The sequence below is a fragment of the Camelus bactrianus genome, chromosome 16 (assembly GCF_048773025.1).
Source record: "Camelus bactrianus isolate YW-2024 breed Bactrian camel chromosome 16, ASM4877302v1, whole genome shotgun sequence".
NCBI lineage: Eukaryota > Metazoa > Chordata > Mammalia > Artiodactyla > Camelidae > Camelus > Camelus bactrianus.
Genome location: NC_133554.1, coordinates 10,039,467 through 10,064,716, shown reverse-complemented (window position 1 = coordinate 10,064,716; position 25,250 = coordinate 10,039,467). Strand labels below are relative to the sequence as shown.

The 25,250-nt window shown below is 58.1% G+C and overlaps 3 protein-coding genes and 1 long non-coding RNA gene across 18 annotated transcripts in view; 1 reads left to right on the top strand and 3 right to left on the bottom strand.

Annotated features, from left to right (window-relative positions):
- Positions 1-2,109: 2,109 nt before the first annotated feature.
- On the bottom strand, positions 2,110-4,977 carry LOC141573575 (uncharacterized). 2 transcript variants are annotated; one of them, XM_074342490.1, is made up of 3 exons: positions 4,928-4,977; positions 4,472-4,555; positions 2,110-3,868 (listed from the first exon to the last, which is right to left on the bottom strand). In XM_074342490.1, exons 2-3 carry the CDS (start codon positions 4,512-4,514, stop codon positions 2,463-2,465), a joined length of 1,449 nt encoding a protein of 482 aa, XP_074198591.1. In that variant the 5' UTR covers positions 4,515-4,555; positions 4,928-4,977; the 3' UTR covers positions 2,110-2,462. The 2 variants fall into 2 exon arrangements, with proteins under 2 accessions (XP_074198591.1, XP_074198590.1); XM_074342489.1 differs by lacking the exon at positions 4,928-4,977 and having other exon boundaries at positions 4,373-4,514.
- Positions 3,447-5,919, top strand: LOC141573593 (uncharacterized). The gene is made up of 2 exons (XR_012499438.1): positions 3,447-3,583; positions 4,379-5,919. It is a non-coding gene; the product is annotated as an uncharacterized LOC141573593 (long non-coding RNA).
- On the bottom strand, positions 5,062-16,898 carry LOC141573583 (smoothelin-like protein 2). 5 transcript variants are annotated; one of them, XM_074342529.1, is made up of 8 exons: positions 16,761-16,898; positions 11,582-11,657; positions 10,213-10,243; positions 9,354-9,596; positions 8,605-8,680; positions 7,475-7,657; positions 6,332-6,449; positions 5,062-5,201 (listed from the first exon to the last, which is right to left on the bottom strand). In XM_074342529.1, the coding sequence occupies exons 2-8, from the start codon at positions 11,615-11,617 to the stop codon at positions 5,100-5,102; spliced, it is 789 nt and encodes a 262-aa protein (XP_074198630.1). In that variant the 5' UTR covers positions 11,618-11,657; positions 16,761-16,898; the 3' UTR covers positions 5,062-5,099. The 5 variants fall into 5 exon arrangements, with proteins under 5 accessions (XP_074198630.1, XP_074198631.1, XP_074198629.1 ...); XM_074342530.1 differs by lacking the exon at positions 11,582-11,657 and having other exon boundaries at positions 16,761-16,897; XM_074342528.1 differs by lacking the exon at positions 16,761-16,898 and having other exon boundaries at positions 11,582-11,711.
- A 2,869-nt stretch (positions 16,899-19,767) lies between these two features.
- LOC141573571 (leucine-rich repeat-containing protein 37A-like) overlaps positions 19,768-25,250 on the bottom strand; it is a 60,860-nt gene continuing 55,377 nt past the window's right edge. For 8 of the 10 annotated variants that reach the window (XM_074342474.1, XM_074342475.1, XM_074342476.1 and 5 more), the window contains 6 exons: positions 24,917-24,947; positions 24,058-24,300; positions 23,309-23,384; positions 22,179-22,361; positions 21,038-21,155; positions 19,768-19,907 (listed from right to left, as the gene is read on the bottom strand). In XM_074342474.1, coding sequence (XP_074198575.1) covers positions 19,806-19,907; positions 21,038-21,155; positions 22,179-22,361; positions 23,309-23,384; positions 24,058-24,300; positions 24,917-24,947 — 753 coding nt within the window. In that variant the 3' untranslated portion in view covers positions 19,768-19,805. Of the gene's footprint in view, positions 19,908-21,037; positions 21,156-22,178; positions 22,362-23,308; positions 23,385-24,057; positions 24,301-24,916; positions 24,948-25,250 lie in introns of those variants that run through there. The other 2 variants (XM_074342472.1, XM_074342480.1) reach the window with 2 other exon arrangements.

The following is a 25,250-nucleotide window of genomic DNA, read 5'->3' as shown; positions in this document are numbered from 1 at the left end:
GGCCATGGGGCTCACAGTTTCCATTTCTAGGATCCCCTCCCCACTCAGGTCCCAGCTCCTAAGCCCTGGCCCCATGGCCTGGAAAGGTCTCCGCTGACTCACCCCAGCGCCCTGCCCCCACCTTGGGAACAGCACCCCACCACAGCCTGTCCTGGGCCACTGTGGTCTCTGGGGCAGGACAGCCCCGGCCTGGGGCCCTCACAGCTAATATCCTGACCCTTGTGCCTCTGAAAAGCCACACAGGAAGGAGCACTGGCCCCTCCTGTCCTCTTAGAACGACACTCCCTGCGTCTACGTGCTCGTGCAATCCGCTCCGCCAGCCTGGCTGCCCTGGCCCAGAGGACCCCGAGACCCCCAGGGGCGAGCAGTCATCATCAGCGGCAGAACTGGGCCTAAATTCTGGACTCATCCTCCCTTCTCCCCCGCTGCTCCACAACTTCCCACCCGAGGCCTGCCCCCTCCAGCCCTGCCTGGCCCGCCTCCCCTCCCCCTCCCTGGGCTATTTATAGGGACTGGGGGAGGCAGAGCTCCAGGGCTGTGGCTCCCTGGGCCTTCCCCAGGGGCCCCGCAGGCCAGGCAGTGTCTGCTTTCAGCCCAGCAAAAGGCTATGTCACTCCAAGTAAGCAGTGGAGGTGGGGTGGCTGGGCAGAGGCAGGGGGCTGGGCTCTGGCCTTTGCCAGGGCCCTCCAAAGCCTTTTGCAGCCCACACACAAGCTGGGCTTCCTCAGAATCATTCTGGAGTCCCCCTTGGGGCTGGAGCGGTACGGGAGGTCTCTGCGGGCGCTAGCACCTCCTTGGGGAAGCCTGGAGGAGACCAGCACCCACACCACCAGGCTGCCACCTCCCCTGCAAGCCCCCCGAGTCTCCTTTCTCTAACAAAACTATCCCTCTGACCCATGACTCCCCTCCACCAACAGTGGGTCGAATGCCTTAAGGTGCATTTCAAGGCCCTTCCGGCAAAATGCACAAACTCCCACACTTCTGCCTTTGTGGCTGCCCTGGTCCCACTGCCTGAAGCATCCCTTCCACTTGCCATCCTGTCTGGCAGACTCCCTTCTTTAGGTCTTCAGAGCCCAGTTTAAATGCCACCTCCTCCAGGAAGCCGTCCCTGATGAGGCCTGTTAGCACTCCTCCCCTCCCCTCCCCGCCCACCATGCCCGTTGAAATATATCCCTCCTCTCCTGCCCTGGCTCCCTCCTCCAGTGTGGAGCTGCTGTCTGTCTTGAGTAGTGATCTCTGGGGCTCCTGAGAGGGCAAGGCCCTGCCTCTCTCATCCCTCTGACCCCTGGCCCAGCCCCCAGCTCCATCAGCCATTTGAATGAGTGAGTGAAGGGAGGGGCGCCGAATGGAGCAGTGCAGGAACTAGTGACTGAACAGTGAATGGAAGTGGAGAGAACAGGGGGGCAGGAAAGCAGAAGAGACCCCACCTGTGTCTCCTGAGCCCTGGAGTGACTGCCTGGTGCCCCCACAGGTGGGAAGGTGGCAGGGGCAGCCCAGGCCAGGTCTCAGTGGCACGGCTCGGCCCTGGGCAGCCGCCAGCTCGGTCACTCTCATTCTTTCCAGATCAAAGTTCCCCCGGGGAACAGCCTGGAACCTGACACTGGCCTGGGGTGGGGGGACGGGGCCAGCTGGCACAGTTCGGGAGGAGGACGCGGAAAGGCAGGCACCTGTCCCCAGCTCCAGGGACCCCAGGCCAGCAGCCTTGGGAGGGGACTGGATACACTTCCGCACACCTACTTCAGCCCCAGCCCCATCCTTGGATAGGCCATACTGGTAGGTGGGGAACCCGTGGCTCTAGGCCCTTCTGTCCCAGACTCCCCAAGGACCCCAAACCCTCAGGGCCTCAGCGGCTCGGCTTCCTGCACGACCATCCCCCCACATCAGTTCTGACTCAGCCCCACCCCGTCTCCCAGCACCTTCCATCCAGACACCCTCCAGGTGTGTGTTTCTCTGTCTCCCAGTGTCTGTATCTATTTCTGTCTTGGCACCTTTCTGTCTAGACTCTCTGTACTTCTGTGCTTCTCTGTATTTTTCATTCTCGTCTCAGTCCTTACCCTGGTCTCTCTTTCCATCTCTCTGTCTCCCTAGACACGAAGAGTAACGATGGAGTGATTTGCCCACCCTTTCTTTTAAGGAAGGAGCTGTTTTCATGGCTCTCCCCCGTCTCCAGCCCCTAGTCCCTCCAGTCTACAGTGAACAGATTTTCCTGATGCTGAGATGAGGGTGGGAGAGGACAGACCCCACCGCCCCTGCTGCAGCCAGGCCTCCCTGGTGCCCTCAGGCTGCTGCGTCTGAGCCAGGCCTCGGTCAGCCCCAGGTCCAAAGCTTTATCAGTGACACTGGGCGAGCTGGAATGCTGAGCGTGATTCTGTCCTGGTGTTCCAACTGTCATCTCAACCTCCTTAGGTGGCTCTGGAGGTTGAGACGGGGCTTCCTCCTGGACTGAAGAAAGCCCCACCCCCTCAGGGGGACCTGTAGTCTGAGCTGTGGCCTCTTGTTGTCCTGGGAGATTCAACCTTCCCAGGGTGCTCCGGAGACGGAGAAAGAGGCTTAGACTGGACTGGAGAAATTTCAGCCTGCTCGGGGGAAACGGGAAAATGAGCAGAGCCCTCCTGCTGCTCTGGGGAACTTTCAGCCTCCTTAGCAGGCTCTGGAGTGATGACAACTGTGAGATCCAGGGGTTTGCCTATGGTACTAGGCATCACTGGATGCTGAGCTTCACCTGGCCCTGCAGGTGAGAACGTCACCTCATTATGTACTGGATGTTGAGCTGTGGCAGCTGTAGAGGTCTCTGGAGGCTGAGTTGGGGGCTCAAGCTGGACTGGAGAAGGTTCACCATTTCCTGAGGGGGCTGGAGGCTGTTCCGGAACCTCCTGCTCGACCAGTAACGGTTCCAACTGCTCAGGGGACCCTGCAGACTGAGATGAGGCCTCCTGTTGGGGCGGAGAAGGTCCAGCTTCACTTGTGGGCCCTGAAGTTATGGTGAGTGCAAGGTCCACAGGGTTAACAGTGACACTGGGCCACTGCAGAGACTGAGCTTGATCCTGGCCTGGAGGAGAAGCTGTTGTCACATGATCTTGAGAATGAGCTGGAGAGGGTTCGGCCTCAGCGGGAGACTGTGGACGCTGAGCTGTGCTTTCCTGCTGGGTTGCGGAAGGCTCTATCTCTGCTGGAGACTGAGCTGGGCTCTCCTGCTGGGTGGCTGGGTTCACCACCTCAGGATGCTCTGTGGGCTGAGCTGGGCTCTCCTGCTGGGTTGAGAAGGGTGCAACTTCCCCATTAGGCTCATAAGGCTGAGCCGGTTGTCCCTGTTCACCTGGAGAAGGCTCAGCTTCCTCAGGAGGCTCTGGAGGCTGACCTGTGGCATCCTGCGGGGTTGGAGAAGGTTCTGCCTCCACAGAATATTCAGGAGGCTGAGGCCGGGGCTCCTGCTGGGCTGCGGTAAACTCGCCTTCCTTAGCAGGCTCTGGAGTGACCATAAGTTCCAAATCCACAGGTTTAAGTGTAACACTGGACAGCTTGGAGTGAGCTGGATAGTTACTTCCAGGTCGAGCTGCTGCCTCTTCACTCGCTGGAAACTGAGGTACATTCTCACCAGGGGACCCCGGAACTTGCGCTGGGGCCTCTTGCTGGAGTGGGGCAGAGTCATACTCAGGGCGCTCTGCAGGCTGAGCCTGGGCCTCCTGAGGGAATGGAGGAGGTTCCGCCTGCTCAGGATGCTCTGCAGGCTGAGCCTGGGCCTCCTGCTCAAGTGAAGGTTGCACCTCCTCGGGGCTCTCTGGAGGCTGAGACGCAGCTTCCTCCTGGACTGGAGAAGGTTCCACCTCCTCAGGGCTCTCTGGAGGCTGATAGGGGGCCTCCTGCAGAACTGGAGAAGTTTCAACCACATTAGTGACCTCTGGATTTATAGTAAGTGCCAGATCCACAGGGTTAACACTGACACTGTGCAGGTCTGACTGCTGAGCTTCATTCTCATTGGGACCATGAGGCCTTAATTGTTCAGCTAAAAGCTCCTGAAGCCCTCCCTCCCCCCAAGGGACTGCAGCGCCTACTTCCTCAGGGCCCTCTGAAGGCTGAGACAGAGCCCCCTGCTGAAGTGGAGCTGGTTCTGTCTCTTCAGTGGCCTCTGGACGCTGAGCCTGGGCCTCTGCCTGGGGCGGAAAAGATTCAACCTTCCCAGGGGTCTGTGGATTTTGAGCAGGACCCTCTTGCTGGGGTGGAGACTCAACCTCCTGAGTGGGCTCTGGACGCTGAGCCTGGGCCTCCTGCAGGGATGAGGACATTTCAGCCTCCTCAGGGGGCTCTGGAGGCTGATCTGGGCTTCCCAGAAGATCCAAAGGTAGATCTATATCTACAGCTTTGATCTTATTACCTTTAGGTCGAGACAGAGCTGGGGCCTGATTCTGATCCCAGCCTAGCACTGGAACCTCCTCTGGGAGCTTTTGATGCTGGGTTATCCTGTCATTCTCACCTTGACGTGGAACAGCAACATCTACCTGCAGGCAGCTCTCCATTTGACTCCATATCCGTGTACAGAAGTAGTCTCAGCTGACTCCTGTGTGAAAGAATTAAACTCTCCCCTGATTGTGAGTTGGGGGTCTGCTGGACAGAGCCCAGGGACCACCTCAGGGGCCATCCCTGGACCAGCAGCCAGAGTGGTTGCCAAGCAAAGAGCTGCAGCAACCAAAAATACTGGGGAAACATAACACAAAGACGATTCGGGCACAGTGACACAGGCTAGTAGGAAACTGGCCAGGCACACTGAACAGACACCGAAGCGAAATGGCAGCTTGGCTACACGTGCGCCCCTCCCCTGCCTCATGTCCCACCCTGTAGTGACACCTCTTTTATTAGGTCTAGATGCAACCACAGTCAGGCTTTTTCCCAGGGTCCAAGCCATCCTTCCCCCACCAAAGGTGACACTTACCTCCTGCCAGGCCCTCTCTCCAACCCCAGCCTGGCCCCCCAGCACAACGAGGCAGGATTTGGGCTGCAGACCAGAGTGGCCCCAGGCTCCAGCAGCGCAGGGGTGGGGGTGAGGTGGTGCAGAGCTTCCCAAGGAAGTCACAGGGCCCGGCCTTCAGGAAGATTCAGAAGTGCTAGCCCAGTTCTGGGCATCTGAACTCCTCCTCCTCAAAGCTGACAACTGAGAGACATTCTTCCTCCCCTTGGCCACACTGCTTCCAAGAAAAGTAGCTGACCTACAAAATGAGCACCAGTCAGGGCGGCGGGAGGGGAATACACCTTACAGTTAGATATTTTAAAATGTTGCCATGTCCTCTGAACTCTCAGCATCCATGTCTGATTATAAAATTCACCACTCTATTATTAGGGGTTACCACTGAATCAGTGATGACTCTAAAATTTCTGTAGGAAGGGTTTTGGAGTAGGTGAGCAATTCACTCTGAGAAAAACTGTTGGAAACCAAGTGAACAGCTCTTTACCTCGGCATGGGAAAATTTGCCCATCTCACCTTGTCTCAGCACAGCCATTAGTCTAGAAGCAATTACAATGCCCCTTTTCAGAGGTCTACCCTGTGTGCACACACAGAGAAGACACCTAGAATGTTAAAGTCAGCATGTTGGGGGGAGGTATAGCTCTGTGGTTAGTGTGTACCTAGCACGCACAAGGTCCTGGATTCAATCCCAGTACCTCCATTAAAAATAGTGGGGAAAGGGGTGGGAAGGGATAAACTGGGCATTGGAGACTTGCAGATACTAACACTATAAATAAAATAGACAAACAAGTTTATACTGTATAGCACAGGGAACGATATTCAGTATCTTCTAGTAACTTATGGTTAAAAAATAAGAAAACAAATCTATGTATGTTCCTATATGACTGTGTATTGTGCTGTACACCAGAAATTGACACAACAGTGTAAACTGACTATACTTCAATAAAAATATATTTTTAAGATATAGTATATATGTAAATAAATAAAAAAAAATGTGATTACCTCTTCCCTCTCAAAAAATAAAGTCAGCATGTTAAATAATTTTCTTGAAATACTGCAGATAGCACCCACTTTACTTCCTTCACAGCCCTTATAATCATCTCTCTGATTTTAGTCATTTTTAATTGTCTGGCACACCCTCTGGCCACTAAACTCCATGGAGAAGGCACTTCATCTTACTCCCAGCGTTAAGCACATAATGGTTTTTAAATGGAATTGATTCCAAGATTGGCCAAAGAGGAATGGCTCTGTTGTTATAATCAGCTTTCTGAAAATTTTAGCATCCATACTGGCTCAGGGAACAAGAGCAGGGTAGGTGGGTGATGTCCACTGCGGCCTCTGGAGGGGCCCAACAGCCGGGCCAGCCTGCCTCACCTGGTAGCCGATGGTTTTGCTGCGACACCACTCGAGCAGAATCTGCTTGATGCTGCTGGAGCTGGCCACTCCGAAGCTCTGTGAGCGCTTCAGCTTTGCCCGGGTCTCGCCCTTCCCCCTGTGGAGAGAGGGCAGGCCTGCTGGGGGCTGGGGGCCAGGGGGCTGCCTCTCAGCTGCCATCTGCTCCGGGAATGTGCCTCACCAGCTCTGCTCACCCAGGGGGATGCTCTGTCGGCAGGCAACCTCCCAGCCCCACGCCCACGTCCAGGCGTGCGCCCCGTGTCCCAGCTGCACTGCGTCCACTGATGGGGTCCGGCAGGACCAGCCCCCTTCCAGCCTCCAGGCCCCCTGTGTACTTCCCACACTGGCGATCCTGCGGCAGAGGACCTGACCCCACATGGCCCATGCCCCTGCCCTCTGCTTGGAAAACCCTCCTTGCCTCCATCCCACCCCTCCTCTGAGCTCTTTCCGAGGCCACCCTCCCTCATGGTTTCCTATTCTAGGCCCCAAAGACACTCTTTATCGGCCAAGATCAGGTTGTCTGGGTCAGTGGGACACTTCCTGGGTCTGTCCCCCTCACCAGAGTCAGAGCCTTGGGAGCCACGACTGGGGGGGGGGGTCATTGTCTCATAGGCCTGGGCCAACCCTAAATGTAACAGGAGTCAATACCACTCACTGACAGGAGGGCTGGATAAACATGCAAAGGTGGCCGTTTCTAATGGGGCGGGTGGTGTAGTGTGACAGGGAGCCAGTGGTACTGGGGTCTCACTGTGTCACCTCCAGCTTCTGCTGGGAATCCCAGTGACTGCCCTCTGGTCTCCCCAGTCATGCCTGGAAACCAACCTCTTCAGTTGGATGAGGGATGTGGGTGTGAGGGTGCCTGGAGTTCCCTCTGGGAATGTGGGAGAGGGGCTGGGGCCTCATCACAGCCTCCCTCCCCAGAACTGGAGCCACCTGCCCCTCAGCCGGCCCTGTAGCCAGTCCTGACCTATGTCTTGCCTGAGAGGTCACATCTTGGGGAACTGCCCTCGGGGGAACAGGACAGGGCCAGCTTTGCTCTGCCTGCCTGCCTGACCCCAGTGTGGGCTCAGACTTCCTTTGGGGGCCCAGACTGATCTGGGAGGGTGCTATGAGCATCCATACTTGCTGGCTTCTGTGTCCTGCTCCCATTTCTCAAACAATGCCTTCCGGGCCTGTGCCCCCGAGGTGCGGGGCAGCGTCTGTGACCGCACCAGCTCCCGGCGACGCTCCCCCTGCCGATGGGCCTGAGTCGTGGCTGGCGGCTGCGGGGAGGGGGACGACTGGGGTGGCGTCACCCGAGGTGGGCTGAGGAGAGACCACTGAGTCAAGAGCACAGATCTGGCCATCACTAGCTCGCACAGGCCCCGGGCCTCCACCCCACTGAATGTGAAATGAGGCAGCGGCTGGGCTATAGGCAGAGAGGAAGCAACCCTGTTCCAGCCCCCAACCGGTTACACAGGTTTTTGGAACTGAGCTGCTGTCTGAGGCCGGCCTGGCCAGCAGTGGGCCCCCTCTGTGGGCATAATCGCCCCTCGGCAGGTGTCAATGCCTGGGGTGGGCGGGGGCGGCCTCCTGGCAGGACAAGCACCCAGAACCAGCCCCACCAGGATCAGGCCCCCTCCTCGCCACCACTAAATAAGATCCCCTCTGTTTCCCCCCAAAACAGTTTGTCAGAAAGTCACAATTCTCCTTTTATTATTAAGAGGGGGAGAGAAAAGCCAAGCCAGCCCCCACCCAACACCCAGCTCCGATCACAGTTCAGAGGGCCTGGGGGCAGCGCATGGGGACAACCAGAGGCCAGGAGGCAGCCTGTAACACAGGGAACCCCCTCACAGGCCTCCCCCAGGGTAAGGGCCTCTCCAGGTAACTCCTCAGTCCACAAGCAGGAAGCCCCCAGCTCAGAGGGAGCCTAGCCAGGATGGCTGAAGATCCATCCTGTGGGGACTGAGAAACTCTCTCCAATCTTTGGACAGACTTGCTTTGAAGGATCCTAAAAAGAAACCAGCCCTCCGCCGTATTGTTCCAAACAAAACTCTCTACCAAGCTTCGCTGCCTCATTTCTCCTCTCAAACCCCACTCAGCGACACTGCTGCCTTAGTTATCCAGAGGCACCAAGCCAAGGAAGGTGCCTCCTCCTGGGGTTGGCACTGGGAGCTCCGTGCAGGGGCCTGGGTAGCCTGGGTCCAAGGCCAAGCCCAGACAGTTCCAGGGGAGTTATGACCGTGCCACCGGGAACAGGGGCCCTGACTCACCTGTTATCGTTCCTGCTGGCCGTCACCCCCCCATAGCCAGAGCTGGACAAAGTCCGTGGGAGGGAAGAGTTCTTCTCTGCGGGACAAAGGGAGGGAGAGAAATAACAAACCCTGGCCTTGGGGAGGGCCACCACTGCCTGCCTCCCATCCTTTGACCCCGCCCTGAGCTATTCACCCAGCATCACTCTGGGCACTGACAGGACCTCTGGGCTAAGCTGACCCTGCCTGGGCCAACAGTTGAGGAGAAAGGATGTTGGAACATAGAGCAATGACATAAAAGAGGTCCTTTAAAGTACTCCTCACTGCATTTGAGAGCACAGAGCCCAGGACCTCCTGTGCTGCATATCCAGTAGACACCATGTTACCAAGCCCTCATTCTGGAAATCCACACAGCCCGACCCAAGGACACACCACTGGGGCCTGATCACAGGTCCAAGACAGCCCCAGGGGGACCACGCCAGGTCTGTTACACACAAAGTGTGCAGGGTAGGCGGCCACCTTCTAACCACAGCCTTGATCTGCAGTAAAAGCCATGGTCATACCCCGCAGGATGAGGCTACTTCACAGCACCTCTGGGAGACGAGCCGGGAAAGATGGGCCCCATCTGATGGAGCAGGCGAGCTGGGGACGGGGGTGGCAGTGACAGGCAGAGCGGGTAGGGCCCGGCCCCAGGATTTCTGAGTGTCTTGCAAACCACCCCCAGCCCCTGCCCTCCCTCCCATTTTGAGGTCATGGTCTCCTGCTCCTACCACTGGGACTGGGAGTCCAGGATGTGGTGGCCGCGCTGGGGCTTGAGCTGAGGCCCCCCAGGATGGCAGCAGACGTGGGCGAGAGAGCTGTGGCTGAGGTCTCCCCAGAGAACTTCTCGGAGACTCGTGTGACGGCTGTGACTGGCTGGTGAGGCTGCCGCAAGGAGAGGCTCACAGGGCGAGGCTTGAGGGGCTCTGGTGTTGGGATGGTTTGGGCGGCTTCGGGGGGCCCATCACCCGGACCTGAAACAGGTGACCAGCAGGGGTCGGGGGGGTTTCAGCCATGGCATTAACAGGGGCCTCAGAACCACCCAGGAGGACTCCAGCCTGGGTTCAACTGAGGGGCGGTGGGAGGGGCGGGCAGAGGGCGGGGCGAGCCCGGCGAGCCCCGGGAATGGGCGCCGCTTGGGGGCGGGGCCTGGGGGCGGGGCCTGGCGGCTCGGGGTCACCCCCAACCCCAGCTCCTGTGACCCACGCGATGCGGCGAGGGGGAGTGCCGCCAGTGGCGCTGGAGAAGAGCTCGCCCAGCCTCTCGTCTCCCTCGGTGCGGAGCTCAGGGGGAGTGCCAAGGCGGAGACCCCCTTGACCCTGGAGAAGCAGTGTGCGACATGTGGGAGGGACTGCCGGCCTTCAGAGGAAGGCCTCAACCCCCAAGTAGACTTGATTTAGGAGACAGCGGACGTGGGTTATGCGTTCCCACGGGGCTCTCACTCTCAGGGCCCAGGTACTAATGGGGGTAGGGATCCCCCACTGCTCTGGGGGACCTGAGAGCGGCAGCAGTAACCCCCAGAACTGTCACCCTGTGCACATGACTGCCCACTCTAAGCCGTGGACACGGCCCTCACAAGCACATACTTACGTGAGGCATCTTGGCCTGGAATTTCTTGCACCTAAGGGAGAGGGAGACAGGTGGTGAGGTCCCTCCTTGTCTCTGCAATTATGCACTCTCCCCTCCCAGCCCCACTCTGTGTAACAAGATTCCTGTGCCCTTCCTGCCAGTGGTCACGGGGCTCTGAGCTCACTGAGTGGCCCCTGTTGGGGCATCCACAAGTGACTGAGGTCAGACAGAGAAGAGAAGGTGTGCTTAGGACCGAATCTCCAAATTCTTGGGTCAGAGACCATGGGACTAATCACCTCTCTCCCTCCATCAAGTCTCAGTCCCTGGTCTGTGGTTACAGGCCAGGCTCCCACCTCGATTCCCTCTCAACACCCCTTTCATGCTGGAACCCAGATATTCCTCCCTTCCATAACCCCCAACCTCCAAACATCACGAGAAAGGGAGGAATGAAAATAGCTTTTGCTTCGGAATGACAGAACGATGGGCAAATGTGCTGTCTGATCTCATGTACATAGTAAAATTGATTTAAAATAAAAAATGGGAGCATCTCCTCCTTTTTTGTGCAAAAAGCCTTTCCTGATTAGCCTTCTCCTTCCCAGGCCTGGCCCACTTGAAGGAGGGCTAGTGGCTGGGCAGGCACAGCCAGGTGGCAGGGGAACGAGAGGCCTGAAAGACTTGTTTCTGTCACACTGGGCTTCCAAAGATGTTTGCAGCCACAGACCTCCTGGACTGGCCTGCTCTGCCCCAAAGGAGCTGGATCAGCGTAACAGATGCTGAACGCCAATCCCCCCTCTCTCCCTCCTCCACAGGGACAGGAAGGAACACTGGGTTACCTAATCCAAGGAGCCTTCCAGCAATTATTTTATGAGAAAGTCAAATGCCAAAAGGCGTGCATGGGGGGTGTGTGTGTGTGTGTGTGTGTGTGTGTGTGTGTGTGTTTTGTAAGTAGCTCTCAGCACAGGGTGAGCCAGACTGCTCCCTGCATTCTTTCTCTGGGTGGAATCTTTGATAGACACTAGGAGAGAGGCTTCTGCTACAGCTTCTGCCCCAAGTAGCACTCAGCCCCTCCAGGTCTGAGCACGGGAGCCTGGAGTTCAGAGACCCTGGTCTCTGCCAGGAAAGCCCAGCCACTTCCTTCGCAGGACCTGAGGAATGACCAGGTGGGGAAGTTTGGGCGGGACTGAACAGCCTGGTCCCTGTCCCCATAGCCGAAGTGAACCTGGGCCTGTGCCTGGTCCGGCAGCATAGAGGGGAGTCGGGGCAGGCAGGGGTCTGGCCTTCTCTCCCAGCTTCCCGGAGAAGGAAGGCTGGCTGGGTCTCTAGGCTGGGAACCCTAACGGTTGATATATTCTAGAGACTAGCTGCCCCGGATCCACCCACATTCTCCCACCTCAGGCAGGTTATCTGGTCTCTCCTGATGTACCATGACGACATCTGGGAGGGGCTGGGCAGGGCTCCATCTGTGACTGGCAAGGGCAGAGATGGGGCTTGCAGTGGGTTTTGGGCAGACAGTACCAGAATCATACCATCCCCCTTGGCTTCTCTGACTGCTGACTGTCAGACCACTGAGTCAGTAGCTGCAGATGAGCCTAGGAGAGGAGAGATGAACCAGGAGTGGGAGGAAGAGGGGCAGAGGGGCAGGGAGAGCAGGAGTGAGGGCGGAGGGGGTGATGCTGAGGTGGGGAGGGGGTGATCGACGACCAGAGCTACCCAAGAGCTGGCTCCACGCCACCTGGGGGGAGGCTGCAGCTTGCCCCAGGCCCCAGGGGTTCCTCTCAGCCATCCCCTCAAGGCCCCTCCTCCAACCCTCCCCCAGCTCCTGCCGGGTACCACACTGTGGAGGAGGTGAGGGCTGATGGACCCTGCTGAACTCCCTCCACATTCACCAGCCCTGATGTCAGCGGGCTAGCGAGGCCGACCTCCCACTGAGTCCCAGGGGCTCTGACACCCACCCTTCCAGCTTCCCTTCCCCTGGCTGTGACCTGTCCACCGCCCGCTGGTCCCTTGATCTGCTGTGCTGCTGGGCTGGAAGTAGGATGTGGGACAAGGCTTCCTGAGTCCCCTGCCGTCACCTCACGCAGTCAAATCCTTGCCAAGCCCAAACCATGAAGCCAGGAGATGAGATGGGGAAACGGAGGCCCAGGGAGGGACACGGACAGGCCCGAGGCCACAAGTAAGGTTCTCAACGACAGGTGCAAAACCCAGGGCCCTGCCTCTAGTCCCAGCACCCCTCTGGGGGCAGCAGTCAAATCCAGCCAAGTCTGGGCAGCTCCTCCTGCTCCCATTTGCCTGGAGGCTCCTGTTCCCTGGAACTGCTCCTCAGAACTCTTCAGAACCCCCTCCAGGCCCTCCGGCACTGCCCCCTGAGGACCATCCCTCCTCCTGCCAGTCCTGACTGCCCTCCCACCCCCTCAGCTTCTCCTCCCCAGGGACCTTCCTGAGTGGCTGTTCTTTCCCTCACCCTTTAACCGTGGTCCCCAGGGCTCTGATCTGGGCCTGACCCCTTTCACCCGCAGACTCTTTCTGGGTGGTGTCACCCACCCCCACCTCCGTACCGATGACTGCCGCTTCTCCATCGCCAGCCCAGCCCCTCTCCATATACCCACCAGCCTCCAGCCCTCAGGCCTGAAGGTCCCACCCCCTCCCCAGACTCCTCAGGTCCCGAGAAGGCACACAAGGCTTACAGGGCGGGGAAAGGCCATAAGAAGTGGGATGGTGCAGGCCACTGCATTCCTGGGCCCACTTGTCAGGCCCACTCCTCCACCTTCTGCACCCGAGTCCCCGGGCGTGGGTGAGGTGCATATACACACTTGCGTGCATGTGTTGGACCCCATCCTCAGAGAGCTGGGGCTGTCTGTCTCAGCTGTTCATCCACCCCCACACCTGGAGAGACAACTGGCTTTAGAAAGTGCTCTGTGAACATGGGGTGATGGGATACCTCGAAAAAGGGGACTCACTTGGGAGCCAGTCGAACCTCCAGGATGGACTGAGATGGGTGACGGAGAGGGTGCGTTAGCGGCCACGATGAGCCACAGGGGGCTCACAGGTACTGCACAACCCTGTCTTGAAGGTCACAGCCTTTGCACTGAGTCAAAGGCAGCTGCCAACCTCACTGGTCACTTCAGCCCTCCAAGCCCCTCTGCCAGGATGGGCTCAGGTTGGAAGGTCAGGGGCCAGGCCAGACCCATTATCTGCCAGGCCCTGATGGGCCCTGCCTGCCTGCAGCCCTCAGCTTGCTGGGTGGCTGATGGGCCTGGGAGTTCTCATAATTGGGAAGGTGTGTGAAGCCAGTCATTCCCCACTCCCCAGGGTTCCCAGCTGCAGGCACCCAAAGGGAGTAGACTAACAAGGACCCAGTGGAGCAATGCACTCCAGGGCCGGACCCCTCGGCAAACAAAGGATCTCCCACCCCTCCTCTCCAATCTGAAATCCAGCCTCTGCCCTGGAAACTGTTGCCTTGTTATGAGATCCACATGGGTGTGGATGCAAGGCTTACGTTTATCTTTTCCTGCCAGGTTGCTGGGTTCGGGAGCCAAGGGGAATGCTAAGCAGGGAGGTGGGAGTGTGGTGGAGGCTGCGCAGGAGCCCGGGGGGCCAGTCGTGGAGGCCCCAGGCCTCATCTCCGGCCAGGACTAGGAGAGGGACACATGGGGCTCTGCCCTCTGCCCCAGAGCTCTGCCTGCCTGAACTCTCCTGAATCCTGGAACCCTGAGGCCCCTGCGTGGGGGGACGGAAGAGACCCCTGCCCCCTGGGTCACTCCAATTCCCCTCTACCAAACCCTCCTTTAAACTCCATCCCAGGGACACTCAGCTGGACACACATTTTCATCTTTCTCCCACGTATCTGAGGACGTGTCTGTGCATGTATCATGCTTGCGTGTCCCAGTGTGGGTGTGTCAGTGCGGAGGGAAGATGTGGGCATTGCAGAGTCTACAGGACCTGCACGTGTATGTGGCGTGTGGGGTGTGGGTACATTTCCAAGCACCTGTGTTTATAGGAGGGACTTTTATGCATTTGCTCATAAGTGCTGAACGTGTTCTAGACACACGCAAATGCATGCCTGCTGCACATGTGTCAGCGTAGAACGCACGCATGCCTGTATGTGTATGTTGAGCGTCTCCATATGCTTCCATATATCAAGCGTTTGTGTATCACTGTGTGAGTCTGACTGCACAAGTCAGGTGCCCCATCTCTGGCTGCCTCTTTAACCAGACCTAGAAGTCTGTCTCTAGAAGGTAGGGATCCTGGGCGCTCTGCGGAGACTTGCATACAAGGTTTTAAGGGTGGCCCTGATCTGGAGAGAGGGTAAGAGAGAGCAGACCTTCTCAACCCCCGACCAACGTTGGGCCCTCGTGGTCCTAGTGGAGGAGGAATTTCCCACGGGCCTCTGCTGAGGCTCAGGCCGCCCAGAGAACAAACAGCACACATCCCCGTGTGGAGGGGCCTGCCTCCTCCCAGCAAAGGCAGGGGCTGCGGAGGGTGTGGAGTGGAGACAGCTGCTTCCAGCCCAGATAAGGCCATGGGGCTCACAGTTTCCATTTCTAGGATCCCCTCCCCACTCAGGTCCCAGCTCCTAAGCCCTGGCCCCATGGCCTGGAAAGGTCTCCGCTGACTCACCCCAGCGCCCTGCCCCCACCTTGGGAACAGCACCCCACCACAGCCTGTCCTGGGCCACTGTGGTCTCTGGGGCAGGACAGCCCCGGCCTGGGGCCCTCACAGCTAATATCCTGACCCTTGTGCCTCTGAAAAGCCACACAGGAAGGAGCACTGGCCCCTCCTGTCCTCTTAGAACGACACTCCCTGCGTCTACGTGCTCGTGCAATCCGCTCCGCCAGCCTGGCTGCCCCGGCCCAGAGGACCCCGAGACCCCCAGGGGCGAGCAGTCATCATCAGCGGCAGAACTGGGCCTAAATTCTGGACTCATCCTCCCTTCTCCCCCGCTGCTCCACAACTTCCCACCCGAGGCCTGCCCCCTCCAGCCCTGCCTGGCCCGCCTCCCCTCCCCCTCCCTGGGCTATTTATAGGGACTGGGGGAGGCAGAGCTCCAGGGCTGTGGCTCCCTGGGCCTTCCCCAGGGGCCCCGCAGGCCAGGCAGTGTCTGCTTTCAGCCCAGCAAAAGGCTATGTCACTCCAAGTAAGCAGTGGGGGTGGGGTGGCTGGGCAGAGGCAGGGGGCTGGGCTCTGGCCTTTGCCAGGGCCCTCCAAAGCCTTTTGCAGCCCGCACACAAGCTGGGCTTCCTCAGAATCATTCTGGAGTCCCCCTTGGGGCTGGAGCGGTACGGGAGGTCTCTGCGGGCGCTAGCACCTCCTTGGGGAAGCCTGGAGGAGACCAGCACCCACACCACCAGGCTGCCACCTCCCCTGCAAGCCCCCCGAGTCTCCTTTCTCTAACAAAACTATCCCTCTGACCCATGACTCCCCTCCACCAACAGTGGGTCGAATGCCTTAAGGTGCATTTCAAGGCCCTTCCGGCAAAATGCACAAACTCCCACACTTCTGCCTTTGTGGCTGCCCTGGTCCCACTGCCTGAAGCATCCCTTCCACTTGCCATCCTGTCTGGCAGACTCCCTTCTTTAGGTCTTCAGAGCCCAGTTTAAATGCCACCTCCTCCAGGAAGCCGTCCCTGATGAGGCCTGTTAGCACTCCTCCCCTCCCCTCCCCGCCCACCATGCCCGTTGAAATATATCCCTCCTCTCCTGCCCTGGCTCCCTCCTCCAGTGTGGAGCTGCTGTCTGTCTTGAGTAGTGATCTCTGGGGCTCCTGAGAGGGCAAGGCCCTGCCTCTCTCATCCCTCTGACCCCTGGCCCAGCCCCCAGCTCCATCAGCCATTTGAATGAGTGAGTGAAGGGAGGGGCGCCGAATGGAGCAGTGCAGGAACTAGTGACTGAACAGTGAATGGAAGTGGAGAGAACAGGGGGGCAGGAAAGCAGAAGAGACCCCACCTGTGTCTCCTGAGCCCTGGAGTGACTGCCTGGTGCCCCCACAGGTGGGAAGGTGGCAGGGGCAGCCCAGGCCAGGTCTCAGTGGCACGGCTCGGCCCTGGGCAGCCGCCAGCTCGGTCACTCTCATTCTTTCCAGATCAAAGTTCCCCCGGGGAACAGCCTGGAACCTGACACTGGCCTGGGGTGGGGGGACGGGGCCAGCTGGCACAGTTCGGGAGGAGGACGCGGAAAGGCAGGCACCTGTCCCCAGCTCCAGGGACCCCAGGCCAGCAGCCTTGGGAGGGGACTGGATACACTTCCGCACACCTACTTCAGCCCCAGCCCCATCCTTGGATAGGCCATACTGGTAGGTGGGGAACCCGTGGCTCTAGGCCCTTCTGTCCCAGACTCCCCAAGGACCCCAAACCCTCAGGGCCTCAGCGGCTCGGCTTCCTGCACGACCATCCCCCCACATCAGTTCTGACTCAGCCCCACCCCGTCTCCCAGCACCTTCCATCCAGACACCCTCCAGGTGTGTGTTTCTCTGTCTCCCAGTGTCTGTATCTATTTCTGTCTTGGCACCTTTCTGTCTAGACTCTCTGTACTTCTGTGCTTCTCTGTATTTTTCATTCTCGTCTCAGTCCTTACCCTGGTCTCTCTTTCCATCTCTCTGTCTCCCTAGACACGAAGAGTAACGATGGAGTGATTTGTCCACCCTTTCTTTTAAGGAAGGAGCTGTTTTCATGGCTCTCCCCCGTCTCCAGCCCCTAGTCCCTCCAGTCTACAGTGAACAGATTTTCCTGATGCTGAGATGAGGGTGGGAGAGGACAGACCCCACCGCCCCTGCTGCAGCCAGGCCTCCCTGGTGCCCTCAGGCTGCTGCGTCTGAGCCAGGCCTCGGTCAGCCCCAGGTCCAAAGCTTTATCAGTGACACTGGGCGAGCTGGAATGCTGAGCGTGATTCTGTCCTGGTGTTCCAACTGTCATCTCAACCTCCTTAGGTGGCTCTGGAGGTTGAGACGGGGCTTCCTCCTGGACTGAAGAAAGCCCCACCCCCTCAGGGGGACCTGTAGTCTGAGCTGTGGCCTCTTGTTGTCCTGGGAGATTCAACCTTCCCAGGGTGCTCCGGAGACGGAGAAAGAGGCTTAGACTGGACTGGAGAAATTTCAGCCTGCTCGGGGGAAACGGGAAAATGAGCAGAGCCCTCCTGCTGCTCTGGGGAACTTTCAGCCTCCTTAGCAGGCTCTGGAGTGATGACAACTGTGAGATCCAGGGGTTTGCCTATGGTACTAGGCATCACTGGATGCTGAGCTTCACCTGGCCCTGCAGGTGAGAACGTCACCTCATTATGTACTGGATGTTGAGCTGTGGCAGCTGTAGAGGTCTCTGGAGGCTGAGTTGGGGGCTCAAGCTGGACTGGAGAAGGTTCACCATTTCCTGAGGGGGCTGGAGGCTGTTCCGGAACCTCCTGCTCGACCAGTAACGGTTCCAACTGCTCAGGGGACCCTGCAGACTGAGATGAGGCCTCCTGTTGGGGCGGAGAAGGTCCAGCTTCACTTGTGGGCCCTGAAGTTATGGTGAGTGCAAGGTCCACAGGGTTAACAGTGACACTGGGCCACTGCAGAGACTGAGCTTGATCCTGGCCTGGAGGAGAAGCTGTTGTCACATGATCTTGAGAATGAGCTGGAGAGGGTTCGGCCTCAGCGGGAGACTGTGGACGCTGAGCTGTGCTTTCCTGCTGGGTTGCGGAAGGCTCTATCTCTGCTGGAGACTGAGCTGGGCTCTCCTGCTGGGTGGCTGGGTTCACCACCTCAGGATGCTCTGTGGGCTGAGCTGGGCTCTCCTGCTGGGTTGAGAAGGGTGCAACTTCCCCATTAGGCTCATAAGGCTGAGCCGGTCGTCCCTGTTCACCTGGAGAAGGCTCAGCTTCCTCAGGAGGCTCTGGAGGCTGACCTGTGGCATCCTGCGGGGTTGGAGAAGGTTCTGCCTCCACAGAATATTCAGGAGGCTGAGGCCGGGGCTCCTGCTGGGCTGCGGTAAACTCGCCTTCCTTAGCAGGCTCTGGAGTGACCATAAGTTCCAAATCCACAGGTTTAAGTGTAACACTGGACAGCTTGGAGTGAGCTGGATAGTTACTTCCAGGTCGAGCTGCTGCCTCTTCACTCGCTGGAAACTGAGGTACATTCTCACCAGGGGACCCCGGAACTTGCGCTGGGGCCTCTTGCTGGAGTGGGGCAGAGTCATACTCAGGGCGCTCTGCAGGCTGAGCCTGGGCCTCCTGAGGGAATGGAGGAGGTTCCGCCTGCTCAGGATGCTCTGCAGGCTGAGCCTGGGCCTCCTGCTCAAGTGAAGGTTGCACCTCCTCGGGGCTCTCTGGAGGCTGAGACGCAGCTTCCTCCTGGACTGGAGAAGGTTCCACCTCCTCAGGGCTCTCTGGAGGCTGATAGGGGGCCTCCTGCAGAACTGGAGAAGTTTCAACCACATTAGTGACCTCTGGATTTATAGTAAGTGCCAGATCCACAGGGTTAACACTGACACTGTGCAGGTCTGACTGCTGAGCTTCATTCTCATTGGGACCATGAGGCCTTAATTGTTCAGCTAAAAGCTCCTGAAGCCCTCCCTCCCCCCAAGGGACTGCAGCGCCTACTTCCTCAGGGCCCTCTGAAGGCTGAGACAGAGCCCCCTGCTGAAGTGGAGCTGGTTCTGTCTCTTCAGTGGCCTCTGGACGCTGAGCCTGGGCCTCTGCCTGGGGCGGAAAAGATTCAACCTTCCCAGGGGTCTGTGGATTTTGAGCAGGACCCTCTTGCTGGGGTGGAGACTCAACCTCCTGAGTGGGCTCTGGACGCTGAGCCTGGGCCTCCTGCAGGGATGAGGACATTTCAGCCTCCTCAGGGGGCTCTGGAGGCTGATCTGGGCTTCCCAGAAGATCCAAAGGTAGATCTATATCTACAGCTTTGATCTTATTACCTTTAGGTCGAGACAGAGCTGGGGCCTGATTCTGATCCCAGCCTAGCACTGGAACCTCCTCTGGGAGCTTTTGATGCTGGGTTATCCTGTCATTCTCACCTTGACGTGGAACAGCAACATCTACCTGCAGGCAGCTCTCCATTTGACTCCATATCCGTGTACAGAAGTAGTCTCAGCTGACTCCTGTGTGAAAGAATTAAACTCTCCCCTGATTGTGAGTTGGGGGTCTGCTGGACAGAGCCCAGGGACCACCTCAGGGGCCATCCCTGGACCAGCAGCCAGAGTGGTTGCCAAGCAAAGAGCTGCAGCAACCAAAAATACTGGGGAAACATAACACAAAGACGATTCGGGCACAGTGACACAGGCTAGTAGGAAACTGGCCAGGCACACTGAACAGACACCGAAGCGAAATGGCAGCTTGGCTACACGTGCGCCCCTCCCCTGCCTCATGTCCCACCCTGTAGTGACACCTCTTTTATTAGGTCTAGATGCAACCACAGTCAGGCTTTTTCCCAGGGTCCAAGCCATCCTTCCCCCACCAAAGGTGACACTTACCTCCTGCCAGGCCCTCTCTCCAACCCCAGCCTGGCCCCCCAGCACAACGAGGCAGGATTTGGGCTGCAGACCAGAGTGGCCCCAGGCTCCAGCAGCGCAGGGGTGGGGGTGAGGTGGTGCAGAGCTTCCCAAGGAAGTCACAGGGCCCGGCCTTCAGGAAGATTCAGAAGTGCTAGCCCAGTTCTGGGCATCTGAACTCCTCCTCCTCAAAGCTGACATCTGAGAGACATTCTTCCTCCCCTTGGCCACACTGCTTCCAAGAAAAGTAGCTGACCTACAAAATGAGCACCAGTCAGGGCGGCGGGAGGGGAATACACCTTACAGTTAGATATTTTAAAATGTTGCCATGTCCTCTGAACTCTCAGCATCCATGTCTGATTATAAAATTCACCACTCTATTATTAGGGGTTACCACTGAATCAGTGATGACTCTAAAATTTCTGTAGGAAGGGTTTTGGAGTAGGTGAGCAATTCACTCTGAGAAAAACTGTTGGAAACCAAGTGAACAGCTCTTTACCTCGGCATGGGAAAATTTGCCCATCTCACCTTGTCTCAGCACAGCCATTAGTCTAGAAGCAATTACAATGCCCCTTTTCAGAGGTCTACCCTGTGTGCACACACAGAGAAGACACCTAGAATGTTAAAGTCAGCATGTTGGGGGGAGGTATAGCTCTGTGGTTAGTGTGTACCTAGCACGCACAAGGTCCTGGATTCAATCCCAGTACCTCCATTAAAAATAGTGGGGAAAGGGGTGGGAAGGGATAAACTGGGCATTGGAGACTTGCAGATACTAACACTATAAATAAAATAGACAAACAAGTTTATACTGTATAGCACAGGGAACGATATTCAGTATCTTCTAGTAACTTATGGTTAAAAAATAAGAAAACAAATCTATGTATGTTCCTATATGACTGTGTATTGTGCTGTACACCAGAAATTGACACAACAGTGTAAACTGACTATACTTCAATAAAAATATATTTTTAAGATATAGTATATATGTAAATAAATAAAAAAAAATGTGATTACCTCTTCCCTCTCAAAAAATAAAGTCAGCATGTTAAATAATTTTCTTGAAATACTGCAGATAGCACCCACTTTACTTCCTTCACAGCCCTTATAATCATCTCTCTGATTTTAGTCATTTTTAATTGTCTGGCACACCCTCTGGCCACTAAACTCCATGGAGAAGGCACTTCATCTTACTCCCAGCGTTAAGCACATAATGGTTTTTAAATGGAATTGATTCCAAGATTGGCCAAAGAGGAATGGCTCTGTTGTTATAATCAGCTTTCTGAAAATTTTAGCATCCATACTGGCTCAGGGAACAAGAGCAGGGTAGGTGGGTGATGTCCACTGCGGCCTCTGGAGGGGCCCAACAGCCGGGCCAGCCTGCCTCACCTGGTAGCCGATGGTTTTGCTGCGACACCACTCGAGCAGAATCTGCTTGATGCTGCTGGAGCTGGCCACTCCGAAGCTCTGTGAGCGCTTCAGCTTTGCCCGGGTCTCGCCCTTCCCCCTGTGGAGAGAGGGCAGGCCTGCTGGGGGCTGGGGGCCAGGGGGCTGCCTCTCAGCTGCCATCTGCTCCGGGAATGTGCCTCACCAGCTCTGCTCACCCAGGGGGATGCTCTGTCGGCAGGCAACCTCCCAGCCCCACGCCCACGTCCAGGCGTGCGCCCCGTGTCCCAGCTGCACTGCGTCCACTGATGGGGTCCGGCAGGACCAGCCCCCTTCCAGCCTCCAGGCCCCCTGTGTACTTCCCACACTGGCGATCCTGCGGCAGAGGACCTGACCCCACATGGCCCATGCCCCTGCCCTCTGCTTGGAAAACCCTCCTTGCCTCCATCCCACCCCTCCTCTGAGCTCTTTCCGAGGCCACCCTCCCTCATGGTTTCCTATTCTAGGCCCCAAAGACACTCTTTATCGGCCAAGATCAGGTTGTCTGGGTCAGTGGGACACTTCCTGGGTCTGTCCCCCTCACCAGAGTCAGAGCCTTGGGAGCCACGACTGGGGGGGGGTCATTGTCTCATAGGCCTGGGCCAACCCTAAATGTAACAGGAGTCAATACCACTCACTGACAGGAGGGCTGGATAAACATGCAAAGGTGGCCGTTTCTAATGGGGCGGGTGGTGTAGTGTGACAGGGAGCCAGTGGTACTGGGGTCTCACTGTGTCACCTCCAGCTTCTGCTGGGAATCCCAGTGACTGCCCTCTGGTCTCCCCAGTCATGCCTGGAAACCAACCTCTTCAGTTGGATGAGGGATGTGGGTGTGAGGGTGCCTAGAGTTCCCTCTGGGAATGTGGGAGAGGGGCTGGGGCCTCATCACAGCCTCCCTCCCCAGAACTGGAGCCACCTGCCCCTCAGCCGGCCCTGTAGCCAGCCCTGACCTATGTCTTGCCTGAGAGGTCACATCTTGGGGAACTGCCCTCGGGGGAACAGGACAGGGCCAGCTTTGCTCTGCCTGCCTGCCTGACCCCAGTGTGGGCTCAGGCTTCCTTTGGGGGCCCAGACTGATCTGGGAGGGTGCTATGAGCATCCATACTTGCTGGCTTCTGTGTCCTGCTCCCATTTCTCAAACAATGCCTTCCGGGCCTGTGCCCCCGAGGTGCGGGGCAGCGTCTGTGACCGCACCAGCTCCCGGCGACGCTCCCCCTGCCGATGGGCCTGAGTCATGGCTGGCGGCTGCGGGGAGGGGGACGACTGGGGTGGCGTCACCCGAGGTGGGCTGAGGAGAGACCACTGAGTCAAGAGCACAGATCTGGCCATCACTAGCTCGCACAGGCCCCGGGCCTCCACCCCGCTGAATGTGAAATGAGGCAGTGGCTGGGCTATAGGCAGAGAGGAAGCACCCCTGTTCCAGCCCCCAACCGGTTCCACAGGTTTTTGGAACTGAGCTGCTGTCTGAGGCCGGCCTGGCCAGCAGTGGGCCCCCTCTCTGGGCATAATCGCCCCTCGGCAGGTGTCAATGCCTGGGGTGGGCGGGGGCGGCCTCCTGGCAGGACAAGCACCCAGAACCAGCCCCACCAGGATCAGGCCCCCTCCTCGCCACCACTAAATAAGATCCCCTCTGTTTCCCCCCAAAACAGTTTGTCAGAAAGTCACAATTCTCCTTTTATTATTAAGAGGGGGAGAGAAAAGCCAAGCCAGACCCCACCCAACACCCAGCTCCGATCACAGTTCAGAGGGCCTGGGGGCAGCGCATGGGGACAACCAGAGGCCAGGAGGCAGCCTGTAACACAGGGAACCCCCTCACAGGCCTCCCCCAGGGTAAGGGCCTCTCCAGGTAACTCCTCAGTCCACAAGCAGGAAGCCCCCAGCTCAGAGGGAGCCTAGCCAGGATGGCTGAAGATCCATCCTGTGGGGACTGAGAAACTCTCTCCAATCTTTGGACAGACTTGCTTTGAAGGATCCTAAAAAGAAACCAGCCCTCCGCCGTATTGCTCCAAACAAAACTCTCTACCAAGCTTCGCTGCCTCATTTCTCCTCTCAAACCCCACTAGGCGACACTGCTGCCTTAGTTATCCAGAGGCACCAAGCCAAGGAAGGTGCCTCCTCCTGGGGTTGGCACTGGGAGCTCCGTGCAGGGGCCTGGGTAGCCTGGGTCCAAGGCCAAGCCCAGACAGTTCCAGGGGATTTACGACCCTGCCACCGGGAACAGGGGCCCTGACTCACCTGTTATCGTTCCTGCTGGCCGTCACCCCCCCATAGCCAGAGCTGGACAAAGACCGTGGGAGGGAAGAGTTCTTCTCTGCGGGACAAAGGGAGGGAGAGAAATAACAAACCCTGGCCTTGGGGAGGGCCACCACTGCCTGCCTCCCATCCTTTGACCCCGCCCTGAGCTATTCACCCAGCATCACTCTGGGCACTGACAGGACCTCTGGGCTAAGCTGACCCTGCCTGGGCCAACAGTTGAGGAGAAAGGATGTTGGAACATAGAGCAATGACATAAAAGAGGTCCTTTAAAGTACTCCTCACTGCATTTGAGAGCACAGAGCCCAGGACCTCCTGTGCTGCATATCCAGTAGACACCATGTTACCAAGCCCTCATTCTGGAAATCCACACAGCCCGACCCAAGGACACACCACTGGGGCCTGATCACAGGTCCAAGACAGCCCCAGGGGGACCACGCCAGGTCTGTTACACACAAAGTGTGCAGGGTAGGCGGCCACCTTCTAACCACAGCCTTGATCTGCAGTAAAAGCCATGGTCATACCCCGCAGGATGAGGCTACTTCACAGCAGCTCTGGGAGACGAGCCGGGAAAGATGGGCCCCATCTGATGGAGCAGGCGAGCTGGGGACGGTGGTGGCAGTGACAGGCAGAGCGGGTAGGGCCCGGCCCCAGGATTTCTGAGTGTCTTGCAAACCACCCCCAGCCCCTGCCCTCCCTCCCATTTTGAGGTCATGGTCTCCTGCTCCTACCACTGGGACTGGGAGTCCAGGATGTGGTGGCCGCGCTGGGGCTTGAGCTGAGGCCCCCCAGGATGGCAGCAGACGTGGGCGAGAGAGCTGTGGCTGAGGTCTCCCCAGAGAACTTCTCGGAGACTCGTGTGACGGCTGTGACTGGCTGGTGAGGCTGCCGCAAGGAGAGGCTCACAGGGCGAGGCTTGAGGGGCTCTGGTGTTGGGATGGTTTGGGCGGCTTCGGGGGGCCCATCACCCGGACCTGAAACAGGTGACCAGCAGGGGTCGGGGGGGTTTCAGCCATGGCATTAACAGGGGCCTCAGAACCACCCAGGAGGACTCCAGCCTGGGTTCAACTGAGGGGCGGTGGGAGGGGCGGGCAGAGGGCGGGGCGAGCCCGGCGAGCACCGGGAATGGGCGCCGCTTGGGGGCGGGGCCTGGGGGCGGGGCCTGGCGGCTCGGGGTCACCCCCAACCCCAGCCCCTGTGACCCACGCGATGCGGCGAGGGGGAGTGCCGCCAGTGGCGCTGGAGAAGAGCTCGCCCAGCCTCTCGTCTCCCTCGGTGCGGAGCTCAGGGGGAGTGCCAAGGCGGAGACCCCCTTGACCCTGGAGAAGCAGTGTGCGACATGTGGGAGGGACTGCCGGCCGTCAGAGGAAGGCCTCGACCCCCAAGTAGACTTGATTTAGGAGACAGCGGACGTGGGTTATGCGTTTCCACGGGGCTCTCACTCTCAGGGCCCAGGTACTAATGGGGGTAGGGATCCCCCACTGCTCTGGGGGACCTGAGAGCGGCAGCAGTAACCCCCAGAACTGTCACCCTGTGCACATGACTGCCCGCTCTAAGCCGTGGACACGGCCCTCACAAGCACATACTTACGTGAGGCATCTTGGCCTGGAATTTCTTGCACCTAAGGGAGAGGGAGACAGGTGGTGAGGTCCCTCCTTGTCTCTGCAATTATGCACTCTCCCCTCCCAGCCCCACTCTGTGTAACAAGATTCCTGTGTCCTTCCTGCCAGTGGTCACGGGGCTCCGAGCTCACTGAGTGGCCCCTGTTGGGGCATCCACAAGTGACTGAGGTCAGACAGAGAAGAGAAGGTGTGCTTAGGACCGAATCTCCAAATTCTTGGGTCAGAGACCATGGGACTAATCACCTCTCTCCCTCCATCAAGTCTCAGTCCCTGGTCTGTGGTTACAGGCCAGGGCTCCCACC